General features: G+C 39.4%; 1 protein-coding gene across 3 annotated transcripts in view; it reads right to left on the bottom strand.

Annotated features, from left to right (window-relative positions):
- Positions 1–309: 309 nt before the first annotated feature.
- Positions 310–18,030, bottom strand: part of STK32B (serine/threonine kinase 32B) — a 173,848-nt gene continuing 156,127 nt past the window's right edge. For all 3 annotated transcript variants that reach the window (XM_064653248.1, XM_064653250.1, XM_064653249.1), the window contains one exon: positions 310–1,934. In XM_064653248.1, the coding sequence (XP_064509318.1) occupies positions 1,796–1,934 (139 nt within the window). In that variant the 3' untranslated portion in view covers positions 310–1,795. The remainder of the gene's footprint in view (positions 1,935–18,030) is intronic.

Genomic DNA, 18,030 nt, shown 5'->3' with positions numbered 1-18,030 from the left:
CTTTACTTGGAAAATTTCAATAAATTAGTGGTCCTGCTTACAAACATTCCATGGCTCTAGTCTATATAACCTGAGTCCTGCAAACATTTACCTATGAGTAGTCACATTAGTTTCTGTAGGATTAGTCAAGTAAATAAACATTTTCTTTCCGGGATCAAGATCCAGTTCAAGGTCCAAGATCCTAATGCATTTTGATTGGAATGGGACAATAGGTGTTTTCAGAAATTATGTGAAATATTATCCACTTTGGTCCTTCCCAAAGGAAACCAATGCCAAGAAAATAAAAAAAAAAGTCATTATAAGAAAGGATGGACATGAAACAGTTTATTCTACGCAATGAAGTCTGTCCTCTTATGACCAGAGAAATTCTGCTCCTTTGCTTGATTTTATGATTATTTCAGTCTATGCCCAAATTAAGCAAGCAGACCAACACCATGCTTATGACAGATGTAAAATCTTTACCTTAGTACCTTTGTAAACTGCTTGTTGTTAATAGGAACACCATATCATTTCATGGAGCCATAAAAATCTGTATTTGTGAAAAAATCGTGACCAGAATTACATATAATGCGAAACAAAAAAAATAGATTCAATTACAAAGAACTTTGTTTTGTAAAAGATAGAATGGAAACAATATGGTAAAAATAGATTATTACAAATAAAATGCTTTTCACTCCCAAAAGCATAACTTATTTTTTTAAAAGGTTGAAATGAAATTTGCCTACAGATGGTAACCCTGCAAAATAAAAGGACAATAGGACAGAATTAGCATGCATTTATTATCAAAATGTGGATGTACAATTTGTAAAATACCACAAAGGTTTGGAATTGTGGGTGACGTTTAAAAAAAAGAAAGGACTTCATGTCAGCAATATTTTGACTAAAGTATGTTTCTTTCTATTCAAGATAGTTGTCATCCAGAATAGATCTGAAAACAGAGACAAATGTAACTTTTTCACATTTTATAACACCTAATTATGGATCTGAGCAAATTCCTAATGTTTTTAGCTTTCCTTACTAAGCTGCTTTTCAATTCTGGCTCTGCAAGCCTGTTGTTACAAATAGAAAGGTCTTCCTTTGCCATGTTACCATACATAACTTATGTGTCTGATCCTGCATCCACTAAAGTCACTATCAAAACTTTGACTTGGCCTGGGTCACATCTTTTACTACAAAGCAGAACACAAGATGTTAAAGAACAGTGTGAATACACTCAGGCTGCAACTTTTTCAATGAGTTTCAGGAGTTTGAATGAAATTAGCCAGTGTTTGGCCTATTTGACAATACATTCATGTATTTACATCATATACATCCGTTATAAACTCAACAGGAGGTGCTCAGAAACAGCTGTGTCCAGCAGTTTCACAAAATTCCAAGCTGGACCATTTTAATAAATTGAGAGAGAGGGGGTAACATAAAGCCTTCAAGATATATCTGGCCCCAATATAAGGTTGTCTCTTGCAAGTAGCCAGGAATGTGGTAATCTTTGAGAGGCTGCCCAATGAATTGTTTCAAGTTTTCTTCCAGGATTTCGAAAACGAAAGTCACACTTACTTAAAAAATTGTATTTTGATGCTGATGGTCATTTTTCCAGTGGCAGAGTCAAAAGAAGAGCAGAGTTGTATGTGTAAAATCTCAACCGCTGTGCTGTGTGGGCATGTCCTTGGCTGGGGATCCTGCTTTTGGAGGGGTCAGACATCCCAGGATCCATGTGGTGAAGGAGAAGGTGTGCACAGAGAGGACCTTCCCTCCCCCTGCCCGTGTGGAAGCCTGTGCTCCATAGGGCTGTAGCTCACTAGCTGCTGCAGCCTCTTGTGCAGCCGTGTCCCAGCAAATTGTTGTTTCGTCCATCTTGGAGTTTCTCGTGGCTCTGAAGTGATGCTCTGCTGTCAATGCTGGAAGTCTGTCCACCTTGGTCCTGCTGTCTTCTTAATCTGTCAAAAGTTAAAAACATTGATATAGCTGTTATGTGCAGGTAACTGTATGGAACGACAGCTGTTCCCTACCCCGTGGATAGCCACATACACCTTGGTATAAAACAGATTCCTGCACCATTTGATCTCTATTAACTTCTTGAACTTTATAGCTACCATTTCTTCTAAATGCTGATGATTGCTTCCTCTTAAATATGTGCAGTTAGGTCTTGGTCAAATCCTGCTCCCATTAAAACTATCAAAAACAGCCAGCAGAGCAAAGTTCTTTCTCTGGCTTTAGCACCTCTGCTCAGACTGTAACTTGGCAAAACCTCCAGGTAGCTCAAGACTGATGAAGGCTGTTGACTGGGCACACAACTGCAGTAAGTTGCTGCTCCCCTCTGCTGTCCTACGATGTTATCAGTAACCTTTATCAGTAAAAGAAAAAATCATGAGATGAAAGTATGTTCAGTATTCCTCTTGTTATTACTTCATATGTTATCAAAGCTTTGTAAGTGGTTTCAAGTAACAACAGCAACAAAATCTTATGTTTTAAGACTGCAAAGTTTCCTCCTCTTGGCATAATTTTCTAGAGAACAGCAACAGCTTTAGCAGCACCTGCAGTCCCACCAATCGTGTTATCATAGAGCTTCTCATCATTCCTGTTCTACAGTGTTGGCAACCTCTGTGATTTCACTGTGATTCATGTGATATTCAGTGTTTTCCTCCAAACACAGACACAGTGTAAGCACTTTCAAGAAGGATGTAAAGATTCATGAGGAAGCTATGAGGTAGGGACCAATTTTTTTGAAAACATGAACAGCTGCTGTTTTGAAGAAATTTTTCTCTGACTCTTTCTTTTCTCAAAATGGGAAACACCTGTTGATGTATTCCTGAAAAAGGCACCACGACTTAGCACCAGAGACACTATGGAGGAAGCTCTTTGTTACAGTGATTATAAATGGTATATGTGACATACTCCAAAAAAACCGCAACTTTGCAAGTAACATTGAATACATTAAAAATACTCATTAATGGAAAACCATGCAAAAATTAAATTTCAAGGGTCAGTTTCAAAGGCTAAAATACTTTGCATAAAGACTATAGAGACACTATAACGAAGACTCAGAAGGCAATGTGAAGGGACATGAAAATTCTGTAATAGTAAAACAGAGGAATAAAGGACGCTATTTAAAAATAATGAAAACACTGTCCAAAAACTTAAGCTGAAAAGCACAGACACAAGAAATGAAAAGCTGTAAGACAGACTGAAAAAATAACAGATTAGGGGAACAAATTTCTAGAAGCATTTGTCCTAATGGTGACTTTTTTTCAAGTGCACCAGAAAGACAATGGCTACCTTTGAGTCTACAGGTTAATGTATGACCGAGTCATTAGAGGATAGCACAAAAAATATGACTCTCTAGCTGAAAAGCCAATGAATTATTTTCATCAATGTTCATCCAAATGAGCTTAGGAGTGTTCCTTTCCTTATGAGAAATTTGTCCATCATCTCCAGTTAAACCATCAGTCAAACAGCTTTAGAACAAGGCGTTTAAATTAACGTTGAAAAACCATCAAGACAGTGGGTTTTCACCCAAGAACTTTAAGAAAATTGAAATATGTATGTAATTTCTGTGCAACTGAATGGAGAATGTAACATACTCTTGAAATTGTCTTGGCACTATGGAAGACAGTAAATGTGACGACTTTGGTTTTTTGTTGGTTTAGGGGGTTTTTTGTTTGTTAATTGGTTTGGTTTTCGTTTGTTTCTTTGTTTTTAACAAGGGCTTCAAAAAAGATCCGGGGGACTACCATGAGAGTAATTGAGTTAGACTTGAGACTTGAAACACCTTAGGGTCTGAGCTACTGGTACAAGACTGAAGTATTTGTAGGCATTGACTGCAGTGCTTGGAAACTCATATTGCAAACTGTGGGCTGCAAACCTTGCAAACTGCTAAATAGTGAAGTGAGAAAAAATTTTGCTCTATGGAGACCTGGGGAATCATTGCATTGGTATAAGACACGCAAGTGCTTTCTCCCTGAAATTATGTATTTACTTTTTTCATAAAAAGCTGAAAAAGCAGGCATTTACTGTACTGCTTAATTTAAAAGGGAAATAGGAATTCTCTCAATAACAATGTGAAGCAAGAAAACACCAATTTATTTTTTCTGAGAACCACTCAAACTGGCACAAAGGCAGCATGCATGTAAGGAGCCTGACAGAGTTCAAAGAAGCGTTTGGATGATATTCATGGGCATGTGATGTGACTTTTGGGGATGGTCCTGTGAAGGTCTAGGGGTTGGACTCGATGGTCCTTGTGAGTCCCTCCCAACTCAGCAGATTCTGTTATTCTGTGATTCTGTGAAACAAAGCCCATGCTGACTTCAAAAGATACCACTGACCAGCCTCAAATTTTTTGCTCTCTACAGAGGTTGTTAATACTGTTGATTTATTTCCATTATTTTCTTTTATCCTGGTCCTACTCCCCAGGTCTACTATTGAGGCATAATTAGATTATGGGGATTTGGAAGTGCCAAAGAAATACATTGTTTTAGCAGTGCTTCACTGCATTCCCTTTTCAGATATTTTCTGTTTTTCTAGATTCACTAGATTCTGTTTTTCTGTTTTTCTAGATTCACTATCCGTTATTTACAAACTATTAAAGTAAGCAATAGACTATTACCCTGCTGACATAGGAAAAAAATAACTGTTAATTAACTATTTAATAATTTATCAATCACTTTATTCAGTGTTTAAAATTACTTTAAAGATTTCACTCTAGGAGGTTAGTTATTATGGGCATATGAACACCTACTTACCAGTGTGCCCATGGGACTGGGGAACTGGACTAAGAATGAGGAGATGCTGATTCTGTTTCTGCTTCTGTCATCCTTTGGACAAATTACAGCACTTTTCTGTACCTCAACTTCCCTCTTGTTAAGTAGAGAAAAATATAGGTGGGAAAAGCTGAGGGGGAATTATACTTGTCCAGAAATCTCACATTTGAAGCTCTAGTCATAAATCTCAGCTGGATATGTTGTGGCTAAGAAAGAGAAATAAAAAGAGCACTGAAGCCACGTCTGGACTGATGAAACCTTGTATAATCAAACCCATGCCTGTAGGAGGTTTTTCTGGATAAACTGGTGATGGATCATTTTATAGGCTTGTACTTGCAGCTCTCGATTAGGCCAAGGGTGCAATGAGCAGGAACACACCAAGCAGCGTGGGGCTTTGCTTGTAGTTGCACATCAGATGCTGAGGCAGCTGCTGCCAAGAATGATGGAAGCTGAGAGCTGAGTGCTGCTCTGTGCTCCCAGACCTGAATGAAACGGAATTACTGTCGGGTGTCTGTGATGATTAAGAAAAGAAGGGGACACATATAATCAAGCAAAATATAATTATGCTGCCTGTGTAATTATGCATATATACATCATAGAACATATAAAAATTCAGAAGTAAAGAGAGCAGACTGGCTAAGAGCTAGCACAGAAAATCAAATACTGAACCAAAGACTGCTACAACTCTGTCAGGCCATCACAAACATCTAATGAAACTCACTAGCAAGCTTGGAACCACCAGGGAATTGCATACAGCTCAGCTTTGTTCACTAGATGAAGAAGAATACTCAAGTTTGTCTTTAGGCTGCTTAGTAGGATAAGTTCAGCGACAAAGGATGAAAAGTTGCAGATTCAACATAACTGTCAAAATTTCTGGTTTGCTAAGTCTTTCTCCCAAACAACTGCAGTTTCAGGAAAAAAAAAAAAGGCAATTGGTCTGTATCTCTCTTGCTCCAAACTGCAGATAGGCTTGGGTCAAGACCCAGAAAAACCTCAGCACAGCAGCTGTGTGTGCACAAGCAGTCTCTTCAGTTAAAATATTGGACTGTTAGAGAACTGAAATTTCTCTCTTTTGGTGCATTCTTGATTCCTTGGTGTCAGATCTGGAGCAGTTTTCCATCATATGATCTCAGCTTTTAAAAAATGTGAGTACCTTGACATGTTTCTTGTAATCATGACAAAATAAATACAGTCTGGGCCATTCTGTTCAAAAATGGCACTGGTGCAATAAATCATTTGTAGGAAGCTACTTCCCAGTGAATGACTTATCTTGCCTTTAAGCTAATGCAGCTACAGGCTGTGATAACTTGATAAAGGCCCAGGGAGAATAAATGATTTGATGGGGACTTCATTGTGGATCTGAAAAAGATACCTCTTCCTGTGCTGAATATTATTGGCTGGAAATAAATAATAAAATGGCAGCTGTGGATGAAAAACGTAAACAACTAGTTCTAGTCGTTAGTCAAATGGAACAAAAAAACCTGCAGGGAAAAGAGGATGAAAATGAGTTTGAACACTGTCTATTACATTTATTCCATTCATGTTATTCTACAAATACATAGTCTCAGAGTAGTCTCCCCACTTATGCTGGGAACTAAAAGTGGTTCTGCTGAACCAATAAAGAGAAAAGCTGAGTTTTCCTTCCCTTCACTATTGATCCATGTAATATTAATAGTGTGTGACACTGAGCATTGAACACTCCAGCAGTGAGGAAGAAAGAGGCTGTACCAGCCACTACAAGAATGCATCAAGAACAGTAACTGAACCTCCAGTCACGTCTTGGGCTTTTTCAGTATTTCTGACAAAGAGAAAAGGCCTGTGTGATCCATGGAATGGTTTTTAAGATTCATATTATCTTAATAATCAGATATTATAGAAGAGTTCCTGCAGCATTGATTTCTGATGCTGGATCTTGAATCTGATATTGGTCAGTAGAAAGGGAATTCAGTGGAGAGGGAAAAATTCTTGGTCCAAAACCCCAGTAGCAGTACAGAGCAGTGACATCAGGCTTTATGAAACATAGTTGCTGTGTTTGAGAGCTGTATGGAGGCTGTCACACTGCCTGTTACTCTTGTCTGTTTGCTCAGTACATGATAACACCTTTGTGCAGCTGATGTAGTCGTCAGTAGGTCCTGCCAGACTGTCAGTGGGAAATCGAAGCCTCAGAAATGCAAGTTGTTTCAAAATGCTTTCAGCAGCCACAGAGAGGACAGTTTGTACTGACAAAAGAGACCTCAAGCCAGGCAGACCTGCCCCTCCTCTGAGACTCCCACACTTACCACATCATACAGGAAAATCTTTTTATTATGGAAAATGTACAAGTGAGTTTGCCAATGTTGTAAATCAAGTGCCCTGGATGTGGAGGAAAGAGAATGGTCTGAGTGGGCAGTGGTTTTGCTTTGCCATTTCTAGATTTAGAATTTTACCTTGGTCTCTTGATATTTTGTACACTTTGCTGGAAAAAAAAAGATGCTTTTTCTTTTGGTTTGGGGAAAAGGAGGACGTAATAAGATGAACTCTAGAAATTGTAGTTTTATTGTAGAAAAAACCCCTATTAATTGAAACTTTTACATTCCTTGAAAGAAGGCCTCAGGAACAGATAAATCTGTGGAATATTTATCCCAGTTATTCTTCACAAGGGAGGGGGTCTGAGGTGGGAACAGATGAGGCATGTCTATGCTGCTTTTTGAAATTCATGAATCCTGGGGTACAGTTTGCTAAATAGTTAGAAACCCCCCTCAGTTCTATGATTTAGCAGCTACTCAGAAAAAATGCTGATGGCTTGTGCAGATGGCCTTGCTAGAAGGTTTATTCTGAACATGTCTGAATCAGAGGAGAAAAAATGATTTATCTGTCATGGGGAATGACTGTGCTCAGGAAGGAATTATTTCATCTACATCTCTCTGATCATGTCACTGTGTTTTGTCTACTGGAACACAGACACAGAAGTTCCAAGGGGGATTTCAGAAAAACAGTAAATGTCCTAATGTCCAAATCCAGTATTTTTAGAGTATCAGTTAGTAAATACAGACTCTTTCAAAATGCAGCACTAAAACCTTTTTGTTCCCAGTAGAAAAGATCTAGCAATGACATTTTGTGAGTATTTAGTAGAAGCCAGAAAGTGGCAGATATAGCCATTCTTTTGCTATATCCTGAAAATAGAAAAAAGAAACGTGCAAGTTATGTCATATAACTGAAATTGCTGGATATTTTGATGTTGCAGAGTGTTATAATGCTGTAGCAGTGGACTCCATAAAGTCAGAGGACCCTGACTGTAGCAGTGTCTCACAGGAATCCTTGCAGAGCTGGGGACACCCAACACATCTAGCCAAGATGGTAACAAGTTGTAGATAGTCAAGGCTGGAGTGAGATATCTTGACCCTGAGGGCAGGCAAGGTGTCAGTTTGGTACCCACAGCTGTTGCCCACTATTTGTTTCTAATTTTAGTTTTTATTCAGTGTGGTAATGATGCATCAAAATTTGTACCCAAACATGAGCACATGGTCAACAAGATTTCTTCCTCAAGGTGGTAATGCTTGAACCCTTTCCACCCTGCCTCTGCCTGTCCCTGAACACAGCTAATTTGTCTTGATGATAACTAAGCATTGTTTAACCAAATGGTCCAGAATTTGCTTCCCAAAGAAATGGAGATAGTTAGCATCTGGTTATATCACTCATCAGAATTTGCTTCACTGTTTGGTTCCACACAAAATAAAGATGAAATGCTCAACCCAAAGAGTTTGGAAAATTTATGGCACTCTGGAGCTCCACAAAGTATATCCCCACCCATCTCTTTTATTTCCAGACAAAAAGTGTAAAAAGGAAGACTTAATGGGACTTTGAAGTCTAACTGTGGTAATAAGATTTGCTTATTGTGGAACAAGTACAGACTATATTCCTGTGTTCCTCACATTTTTAAGTGGTTTTGTGCAGAGAAACTTGTTCTAGAAAGAACAGAAATATTTAGACTGTGAAGACTCAAAAGACTCACACTGAGTGTGATAAAAAGTATAACCAGAAAGCTGCTGGGTAGCTTGAACTTTGTGTGTTGGTATAACCATCGTGAAGAAGGACATGTTTTGGTTTACATCTCTGTCCTAAATAATAAGTGTTCAGTGGTAGGTAGGTGGTAGGCAGGTGAAAACTAACAATGTTGGTCATATCAGCTCATCTTCTGCATCAGCTTACCCAGCAGCCCCAAAAAGGAATCTCTTCCTTTGTCTTGACACAGAGTAAAAATGTTCACAGCATCCACAAGCTGTCATGCTTCAGGCAGGAAAAGAGTCACTTCCCCAAGGTCATGCAAAACCTTATCATTTATAAAATCCCTTTTTTAAGCTTTGTAATAGCTCATGCACATTGGTAAAGTGCACATACTACAAAACCAGGGCAAGTCTTGGCAGTATAATGTAGGTCCTGGAGTGTGCACATGTCCTTTCAAAAATAATGGGCTATATGCATGTGCATCTCATACTCCACTTTGAAAACTTTACCCATTATTTGTCCTCCATCATTTTAACATCAATTGCAGGCAGGGATTGTACAAATACTAACAACAGAGCATGATTTCTGGGACAATAAGCAGCTTGGCTTGTCATCTGGTTTTTCCTGTTGGGAATAAGAATGGACTTTGATACATGGTCACTTAATAATTTTCTGCCTGCATTTTTTAAGGTTTTTCTTATAAATTGGTCCTTGCTGTGTTCTATTTTTGTAAAAATTGAAGAAGCTGGCAGTGTTTTACAATTGTGAGTGTCACTCTTAAATCTCCATTATTCTGGTTACTAGTTCTCATCTGCCAGGTTTTCATTCAACTACATTTTTTAGTGAAAAGGTAAAATAAAGAAGGAAGAAGTGAGCAAAGGATCCTGATCAAGTTACTTTTTAACTGAATAAGCATACATGGGAAGAGTATTTTCACTTTTCAAAATAAAATAACCAGAAAGTATGTCAGAAAGGAATGAAAATTCTTGTATTTTCTTTCCTTTTAAAAAAGTTAGCAAAAATAAACCTATGAGTTGAACAGAAGTTCAGACAATTTGCTTATTTTACACTTCCATCCATAAAGAATAAAAAGCTAACATTTGCTCAGTGCAAGTCTTAAGGAAGAGAGTCAAGTCTCTGCCCAAATTCTATGAAATTCCCCAATTTGAAAAGAACTGCTCTGATTTCATGGCACATAGCAGAACTAATTGATAATCCTGTGTAAGATTAAGTTATCTTGTAACCTGAATGTCTGACAAATTATTAATCCACTTCCCATGCCCCAGTGGTACCCAGGAGGGCTCTCATGACAGGCAGCAAATAGGGTGCTGCATGGGAATGTATATTCTGTATTTTAGGCATTGATTACCTTCGCTCCCAAAGGCAGGGATGGATGCCTGGAAGCTGAGTGGCACAGACTGCCTCTCATGCTTATGCCTAAACTCTCTAATCTTCAAACCAAAGTTGTATTCCAGCTGCCTATTAGACAGCCTTTGGTCTATCCTAACCTCTGAAACATGAAGGGAATTGCTTCAGAGAGTGATTTTGGCCTGGGAAAAATTATGCCAGGGACCAGGCTAACAATGGAGCCATATGGAAGACTGCCTGTATTCTGCCTTTAAAAAACAGAAAAAAAATACAGGATAAGAAAAAAAGAAATATTAGAAATGAAGGAAAGAATTAAACACCTTAAAAATGAGGAAGGATTCAAAAGAATCCTAACTGCGGAGATTTAATTAATTAAACTAAGTAATTATATAGCTAATTAAAAATATCTCAGAAGACAGCAGTATATAGCTAATGCTCTTTTTTTTATTAAAAATTCCTCTTCACACCTAGCAGAGGAGCAATAAGCATGACAGAGTTAATTGTGGGCTGTTCTTTTCTTTAGCCTCTGCACAGAGTGATCTCAGAATACTTTTCAGGGAAACAGAAATCACCGAAAAGTGTATGAATTTTCTAAGCATTTCTGAGTAAACAAGGAAGGCACAATCTTGCTCTGTGCCAAAGGAAGCTTGAGGCAAACCAGGTCAGATTTAAGGAGTGGCTGAAGCAGAGACAACAGTCATCACTCAGCAACATCAGAGCTGAGTCACACAACTTCAAAGTGAAAATTAAAGGCTGTAAACTCGGATAATTTCCCCTTGCTCTGGAGTTTGTGTACAGAACCAATATGTGCAAAGCATCTTTAAATGAAACACAATGCTCCCCCGTTGCTGTGTTACAGTAGGTATGTATTTTGGACACCTGGGTCCAAGTAGTAACTCCATCTTACCACAACCAAGAGTGGATGTCTTGAGTCTTTAGCACTTCCTTGATAATATTTACACCTATATCTTGCCTGTTCTTCTCCTCCTGCCCCCACAGCTAGGTACATACTGTCAAATGCAGCTGCCTCACAAGTGATGGTTGGTGCCACATGAGATGCCCTGGATTACCTGACACAGAGAGAGCGGGAAGAACATAGAGCACCTGTGCCTGTTTAACTGGCATTTAGAAATTAACTGAGCCCACAACTGTGGGATGGATTTTATGCCGGCCAATTGTAGACAACTGAAAGATTAGTTCAGGCTCTCTCTACAAGGTAAATAGAGTCAATAACATAGATTAATTCTGGTCTAAATTATCTAATATATGTGTCACAGATCAACCTTGGGAGATACAAGTCTCTCCTCACTGACCACTAAAGGAGCTTAAACTAAATAAATTAGTTTTAAATAGATTAGGTTAAAGGGTTGCGGGCTTGTTGCATTTCTAGATCTCTAGAAAAACAGAGATACCTTTCCTTTCTGAAACAGATTCAAGGCTCTGCCTTGTCTAGCAGCTGTACCAGCTCACCACTCATTGCACTGTTTAGCAGAACCAATTTGCTTCTGGATTAGAGTTAATTTGCACCCACACTGTTGAGGCGTGAAGAAATTGACTGGTCCCATCAGTCTGTAACACAGCACATGCTGATAAACACTGCCAAAGCTGGGTAATGAAATCACTGACGAAACAGGGGTGCAATTGCCTGTTCATCCACGCAGACGTGCCTGTAGCGTATTCAGGCTCTGGTTCTGCCAGCAATGGTTTTTCTGCATGACTTGGACTATATCTTGAAATATACTTTGTCATCTAATTCTCATTTATTTCAGATACCTTTGAAAAATCTTGTGTGCAGCCTGTGGGGTAGGAGTTGTTTTGTGTCTAACCAATATTTGACTCAATCTGTCTTCGACCCCAGACACGTTCTCTTGGTACTGACTGCTCTGACAGAAACAGTCATAATCTCAGGTCTGTTTTCCTAATACACTGTGACGTACGTGTTTTGATAGCTCAGTAGATTACCAAGTAATCATTCAAATAGCTCTATTTTAACTCCATTTAAATTTAAATGACTCTCAGATTAAAAGTTATGCTTTATCACAACCGAATGTGAAAACTAAAATTTTGGGGGAAGTATCCCCATGTAGCACAGATGTCTTCTTGTACCACTGACACTCATGGCATTTACTCCCACCCTTTACAAAAATCTTTGGGGAAATACGCTTAGAATACGGGTAATTGATTCAAGTTGATGGTTCCTGCTGAGTAATTACACTCAGCAAATGCCTGTGAATATAATTTTCTAGCAACCAGCAATTTATAATCAAACTTAATGGGTTCAGGTGCACATACAGCGTGAGTGACATGTGAAGTACTAGTATGTGGAAGTCAAGTGACAAATTTTGTACTGGATGCTGTAGTACATTGATCTGCAATGTCTTGAGATCTCAGGTTTGCCCCGGGATTTGATAAAGTAAAATAAGAGTGAAGACATGAAGTAAATAGATGAAGAATCAAATGATGTGCAGTCATTTAAGGAAATGCAACTAAACCAACTGATTAACACTAATATTAAAGCAATTTTTAGACTAGTAAAATACATATCTATTAGAAGTGGGCTATTGTCTGTTCAAGACCAGGTGCATCCTAAGCAATATCTGTCTTCTTCAGCCAGATTTTAAAATGTGAACTGTTTTTTCTAGTTTAGATGTGTTTGTAGATCTACATGTAGAAGGAACAGGAAAGCATTTATGAAATTTTCCAATAATATTCTGGTTATGAGACCTCTTGGGACCACAGAGAGAAAATTTTCTTTCTATTTAGCCAAAATCGAGTTTTAAAACTATAGACACCTGCCCACAAATAAGGATATTTCTCTGCAGTGTGGGCCAGAACTCATTCTCAGGACAGAGATTAATTTCCTAACCTGCCTTTGGTGTGTGTCCTGCAGGATGTAGGCTCAGCCTTTTCTTCGGCTATCAGCAGATGGAGAGATTACAGGAGTTGCTTTGAAATACTCACTTCCTTTTTTCTTCTGGTGAAAGTTTCAAGGTAAAGTGATCCTTTGAGTCAAGTCTAAATGAAATATTTGGGGAGAAGGACAATTCTTCTGCATCTAGAGTTACATCTGTTACTGGAACTGGTGTGACAGATTGCCACAGTAAAGCAAGACTGGACAGAAGGGCAGCCAGCCATCACTGAGATGTGGCTATTCAATGCCACCTCATTTCTTCTCTTTGCTTTTCATGCCTCTTCTCTGGTGCTGAGAAGAGGATCCTGGTTTAGAGGTGACTGAGGAAAAAATTGTGACAACCTATTTGTGTAGCAGCAGCAATTTCCTTTATGTGGGACCTCTAACTGAAACTGCAGCTCCATGGGGGCCATACAGTCAATGCTTTAAGAATTAAGGTATGTGGAAAGCTGTATAGGGTTTGTGTGGCAGGGTTTTGGTAGTGGGATACTACAGGAGTGACTTCTGTGAGAAGCAGCCAGAAGATTTCCCCATGTCTGACAGAGCCAACACCAGCCAGCTCTAAGATAGACCCATCACTGGCCAAGGCCGAGCCCAACAGCAACTGTGGTAGCACCTCTGCTATAACAGAGTTAAGAAGGGGGGGGGGAAAGTCACAGCTGAAGAGAGGAGTGAGAATATGTGAGAGCAACAGCCCTGCAGACACTGAGGTCAGTCAGTACAGAAGGATGGGGAGGAGGTGCTCCAGGCGCTGGAGCAGAGATGCCCCTGCAGCCCATAGTGCAGGCCATGGTGAGGCAGCTGTTCCCCTCCAGCCTTTGGAGGTCCAGGGTGGAGCAGAGATCTACTTGTCCGGGTCCTGGCAGGACCTGTGGACCCACAGAGAGAGAACCCGTGCTGCAGCAGGTTTGCTGGCAGGACTTTTGACCCCGTAGAGGACTGTGGCTGGAGCAGCCTGTTCCTGAAGGACTGCACCCCATGGAAGGCACCACCCTGGAGCAGTTCATGAAGAACTGCAGTACTTGCGAGGAAACCCGCACTGGAACAGGGGAAGATGTGAGGAGGAAGGAGCAGCAGAGACAATAGTGATGAACTGACTGTATTCCTCGTCCCCCTGTGCCTCTGTCATGGAGAAGGCAGAGTATTTGGGAAAGAAGCTGAGCCCAAGAAGAAGAGAGGGATGAGGGGAAGGTGTTTTTAAGATTTGGGGTTTATTTCTCACTATCCTACTCTGTTTTTTATTGGCAATAAATCAAATTAATTTTCCCCAAGCTGAGTCTGTTTTGCCTATGATGGTAACTGGCAAGTGATCTCTCCCTGTCCTTATCTCGACCCATGAGCCTTCTGTTATATTTTCTTTCCCCTGCCCAGCTGAGGAGGGCAGTGATAGAATGGCTTTGGTGGACACTTGGCATCCATCCAGGGTAAACCCACTACAAAAGCCAGTCTGGCTCTGCCTAATTATTGGGACCTGACAGTAAATATTCTCAGACTAGAATATGCATCTGGGAGTAGGCAGGTTCAGCCCTACCCTTCTCAAAGTACCAGACTTCCAGGAATTAGAGCCTGTGAGTTGCCAGGGAACAACCACAGCCTGCACTCACCTCTCTGTGGACTCATCTCTCTCCATCTATTTCTTATGCAAGATTTCTCTGCCCAAGTCCAGAACTTAGATTCACAAGAAGTCTGGTTAACTGTGCAGCTCTTTCATTCCCTGAAGGGTGGACCCCCCAAAAGCAGACTGACCTGGGAGTTGTGATTGCACAGCATAATTTTCAACCTCTAGTTAATCATCAAATCTCTCTACACAATGCATGGGAAAGGTGGGTAACACAGGCCTAACACAGAGATCCCTAGAAACCACTCTAGGGAGCCACTCTATTGAACAAGTCACCTAGGCTAGTCACTAAGGTGCATCCACGAAAGGAATATGTATTGTGCCCCAGGTGGGGTGCAGGAAAATTACCTCCACATGGGAGGTCTTCCCAGGGAATGGGGGATGTGCCCTGAAACACAGCAATCTGAACCTTAGCTAAGTCTCTTACTGTCTTAAGTCTGAATTTCTTTTCCTATTTCCAAAAGGATATATACACATACTGCATATATGCATACACATACACACACACACACACATATATATATACATTTTACTGTGCAACCCTTGTGCTATTATGAAGACTCTATATGAAAATGGAGACCTTGTAAGCAGTGAGAAACCATGAACACACATACCCAGCCATTCCACATAAGAGACACTCCCATCCCTCATGGTGGCCCATTTCAGACACTAGTGCATGCTGTCGAAGAACAAGCCAAATGGAGACAAACGTCTGCTGTGGCATACCCCACTCACTTCCGAATTTCAGACTTCCCAAACCGATGAGTGCAATCAGAAGTCTCACATCTCATGGACCTTGATGGATTTTTTTCTTGTGAATTTCTCTAATCCTTTTCTGAATATTTTTGTATGTTTAGCATCCAAAGTACCAACTGGCAATGCTGCATTGCACAAAAAAAATCATAATTTGTTTTCTTTTAAACCTGCAGCATTACCAGAAAGAGTGTATAATCATTGCTTAGTCCTCTTATCGATAAATTTCATAACATGTTATTATTTAGCCAGTTTCTGTCTTTTCAGTTGTCTCTTTTATGACTTTAAATTAGTTCAAGTCTATTAAATCCTTCAACATGACCCATGTCACACCCCTGGCCAATTCTGCTTTTCTTGCAATCATTCTAATTCCTCTGTAACTTTTTTGAGATAAGGAAGCAGAACTGTACACAGAATGGAAGATGCAGGTGTATGTATATGAACATATACTTGTATCCACACAATGACATCCATCATTGTAGCTCTTTTTGCAGTTTTTGCAGCTTTTAACGTATCAACACCTTTTTGTTGATACGTTTTTGTCCACTAAGCATTGTGCTATCCACAGTCTTTTCAAACTCTCTGCCCTTCATAACTGAAGCTAATTTTGAGTCTATTGTTCTAAAGGTAAAGTTTAGATTATTTTCTTCCTAACGTATTTGCATATATCAGTACTGAATTTCAGCTGCCATTATCTTACCCTGCAACTCAGAACCATGGTTATCATTATCTACTGCAGCTCTTTGCTGACAGATTTAGTTTTGACTACTGTGGTGTCATAAGCGAACTTTGTCACCATTCACCTTCCATTCCAACTCATTTATGAATATATTCAACAGATATACAGACATCAGAGTGACTGGCAATAATAATGTTATCTCATTACTGGTTTGTTTCTGCATTGCTTCAGCAACTGCCCCCAAAATGCTTTCTTAAAACAGCAAGAGGAGTTCAGTCTTCATGACTCATTCTTAATTTACAGAGACTCATAACAAGTGATAATTTATGCTAGTGCAGGACATGAAGCGAGGTGAAGAGAAATCATGAAAGTAATCCCCTGTGGCAATGTAACAATCATGACCTGTTATGCAGCCTTTATTCATCATAGATAGGATTTGTCCCATGTAAACTGTTTAAAAAATAAAATATATGGTACTCGGAATTATACAGTTCTGGTTCCTCTCCAATGTCTGAGATGTATAAATGAAGATTTATCTTTTCTCTGCCTATAAATTGACTTCTAATTAGTTTTTATGGGGTGTATTTCTGTTCAGTTTTCTGTGAATAGAAACTAATAGCTGGCCTCCAGTGCTGAGGATCTGCATCTGTTATCCTGATCCTTCCAGGACCATATTCCAGCATAGGCAATCCTCTGAAATATGCAACGGCATGGAAACTTTCATTCCCAAAGTTGGATGTCCATTTGGTGAAGTGCCATTACAATGGTATCCTTACTTGCTTGGGAAAACTTCGGCCATTTTTCCCGGAAGATGTTGAAAATGAGGTTCCAGATGCTCAGCATTTTTTGTCTTTTTTTTTTTTTTTTCCCCCTCCATGAAACTGTGAAGGGAACATGTTGTTGGAAAAATGGCTTTTGTATGACCCCTCTTTTCTCAAAAAAAGAGTGAATTTAAAGGTATACCTATAGCAAAATTACCAGCTTAGACTTGCTATGCTCACACATTCAGGCAGCTTGGCTCACTAAGAGAGTGACATTTAGACTGGTAATTCTAAGCCAGTAATAATGAGTGGGAATCAAAGGTAGACATGAAAGGGCTTGTATGAGCAAGTAGCAGTTAGTTATTACTGCCCAAATCCAAACCAGGTTCAATCACGTTCAGAAAGGCATCTTTCTGATTAGGTGAGATTGCAAAAGCAATCTCCAAAAGCAGACATATCCATTACAAAAGGGGCAAGAAAGGGTCAGTGAAGAGAGGTGCAACCACTTGAAATGCTCACAAAGAGATGGTTTTACACTGAATTAAGGTCAGCAGAAGTAGCAATAAATGAAAAATTGTACTGGAGCCTCATGCAAAAAGCATTCAGATATTAGGAGGATTATAATAATATAAATATCTCCAGAGACACTAAGTGAAATAAAATATCTATTAAGAAAAGTACATTCAATGAGGTATACTGCAAATCATTATGAATATTCAATTTCAATCAAACTAAAAGGAAAGAGAGCACTCAGGGAACCTGGATTTGAATCTGAAAAGACAATTGATAGGAAAGAAAAAGAATGAAAAAGAGAGAGATAATAAACTTGATCTTGTAAAAAATGCAGGGAATATTAAGTAAGCTTTTCACCTATGATATGGACAAAATCAGACAACATGATTTGAAGCATCTTAATATCTCTCCCTCCCTCCACTTTTGCTGTTTATTCTGGGAACAAAGAGCTTTCTGTTCGCCTAGAGCTCTTCAGTACCATTTAGGAGACAACTAAGCATGGCCAAACAGTAGGAATGATAGTAGGAAAAGAGAGAGCAATGTGCAGCAGCCAATTAACTGCTTCAATTTGTGGCAGATTGTGTTTAGTGTGGTGGCATTGAACAAACACTGTGAAGAGGAATAAGGTATACCAGCAGCTTAGGAAAGAGGCAAGCCTGTTCATATCAGTAGGGACTAGGCAGATGAAT

The sequence above is a fragment of the Pseudopipra pipra genome, chromosome 4, assembly GCF_036250125.1.
Source record: "Pseudopipra pipra isolate bDixPip1 chromosome 4, bDixPip1.hap1, whole genome shotgun sequence".
Lineage (NCBI taxonomy): Eukaryota > Metazoa > Chordata > Aves > Passeriformes > Pipridae > Pseudopipra > Pseudopipra pipra.
The sequence above is the reverse complement of the archived record's forward strand: the minus strand, read 5'-3'. Positions and strand labels throughout refer to the sequence as shown.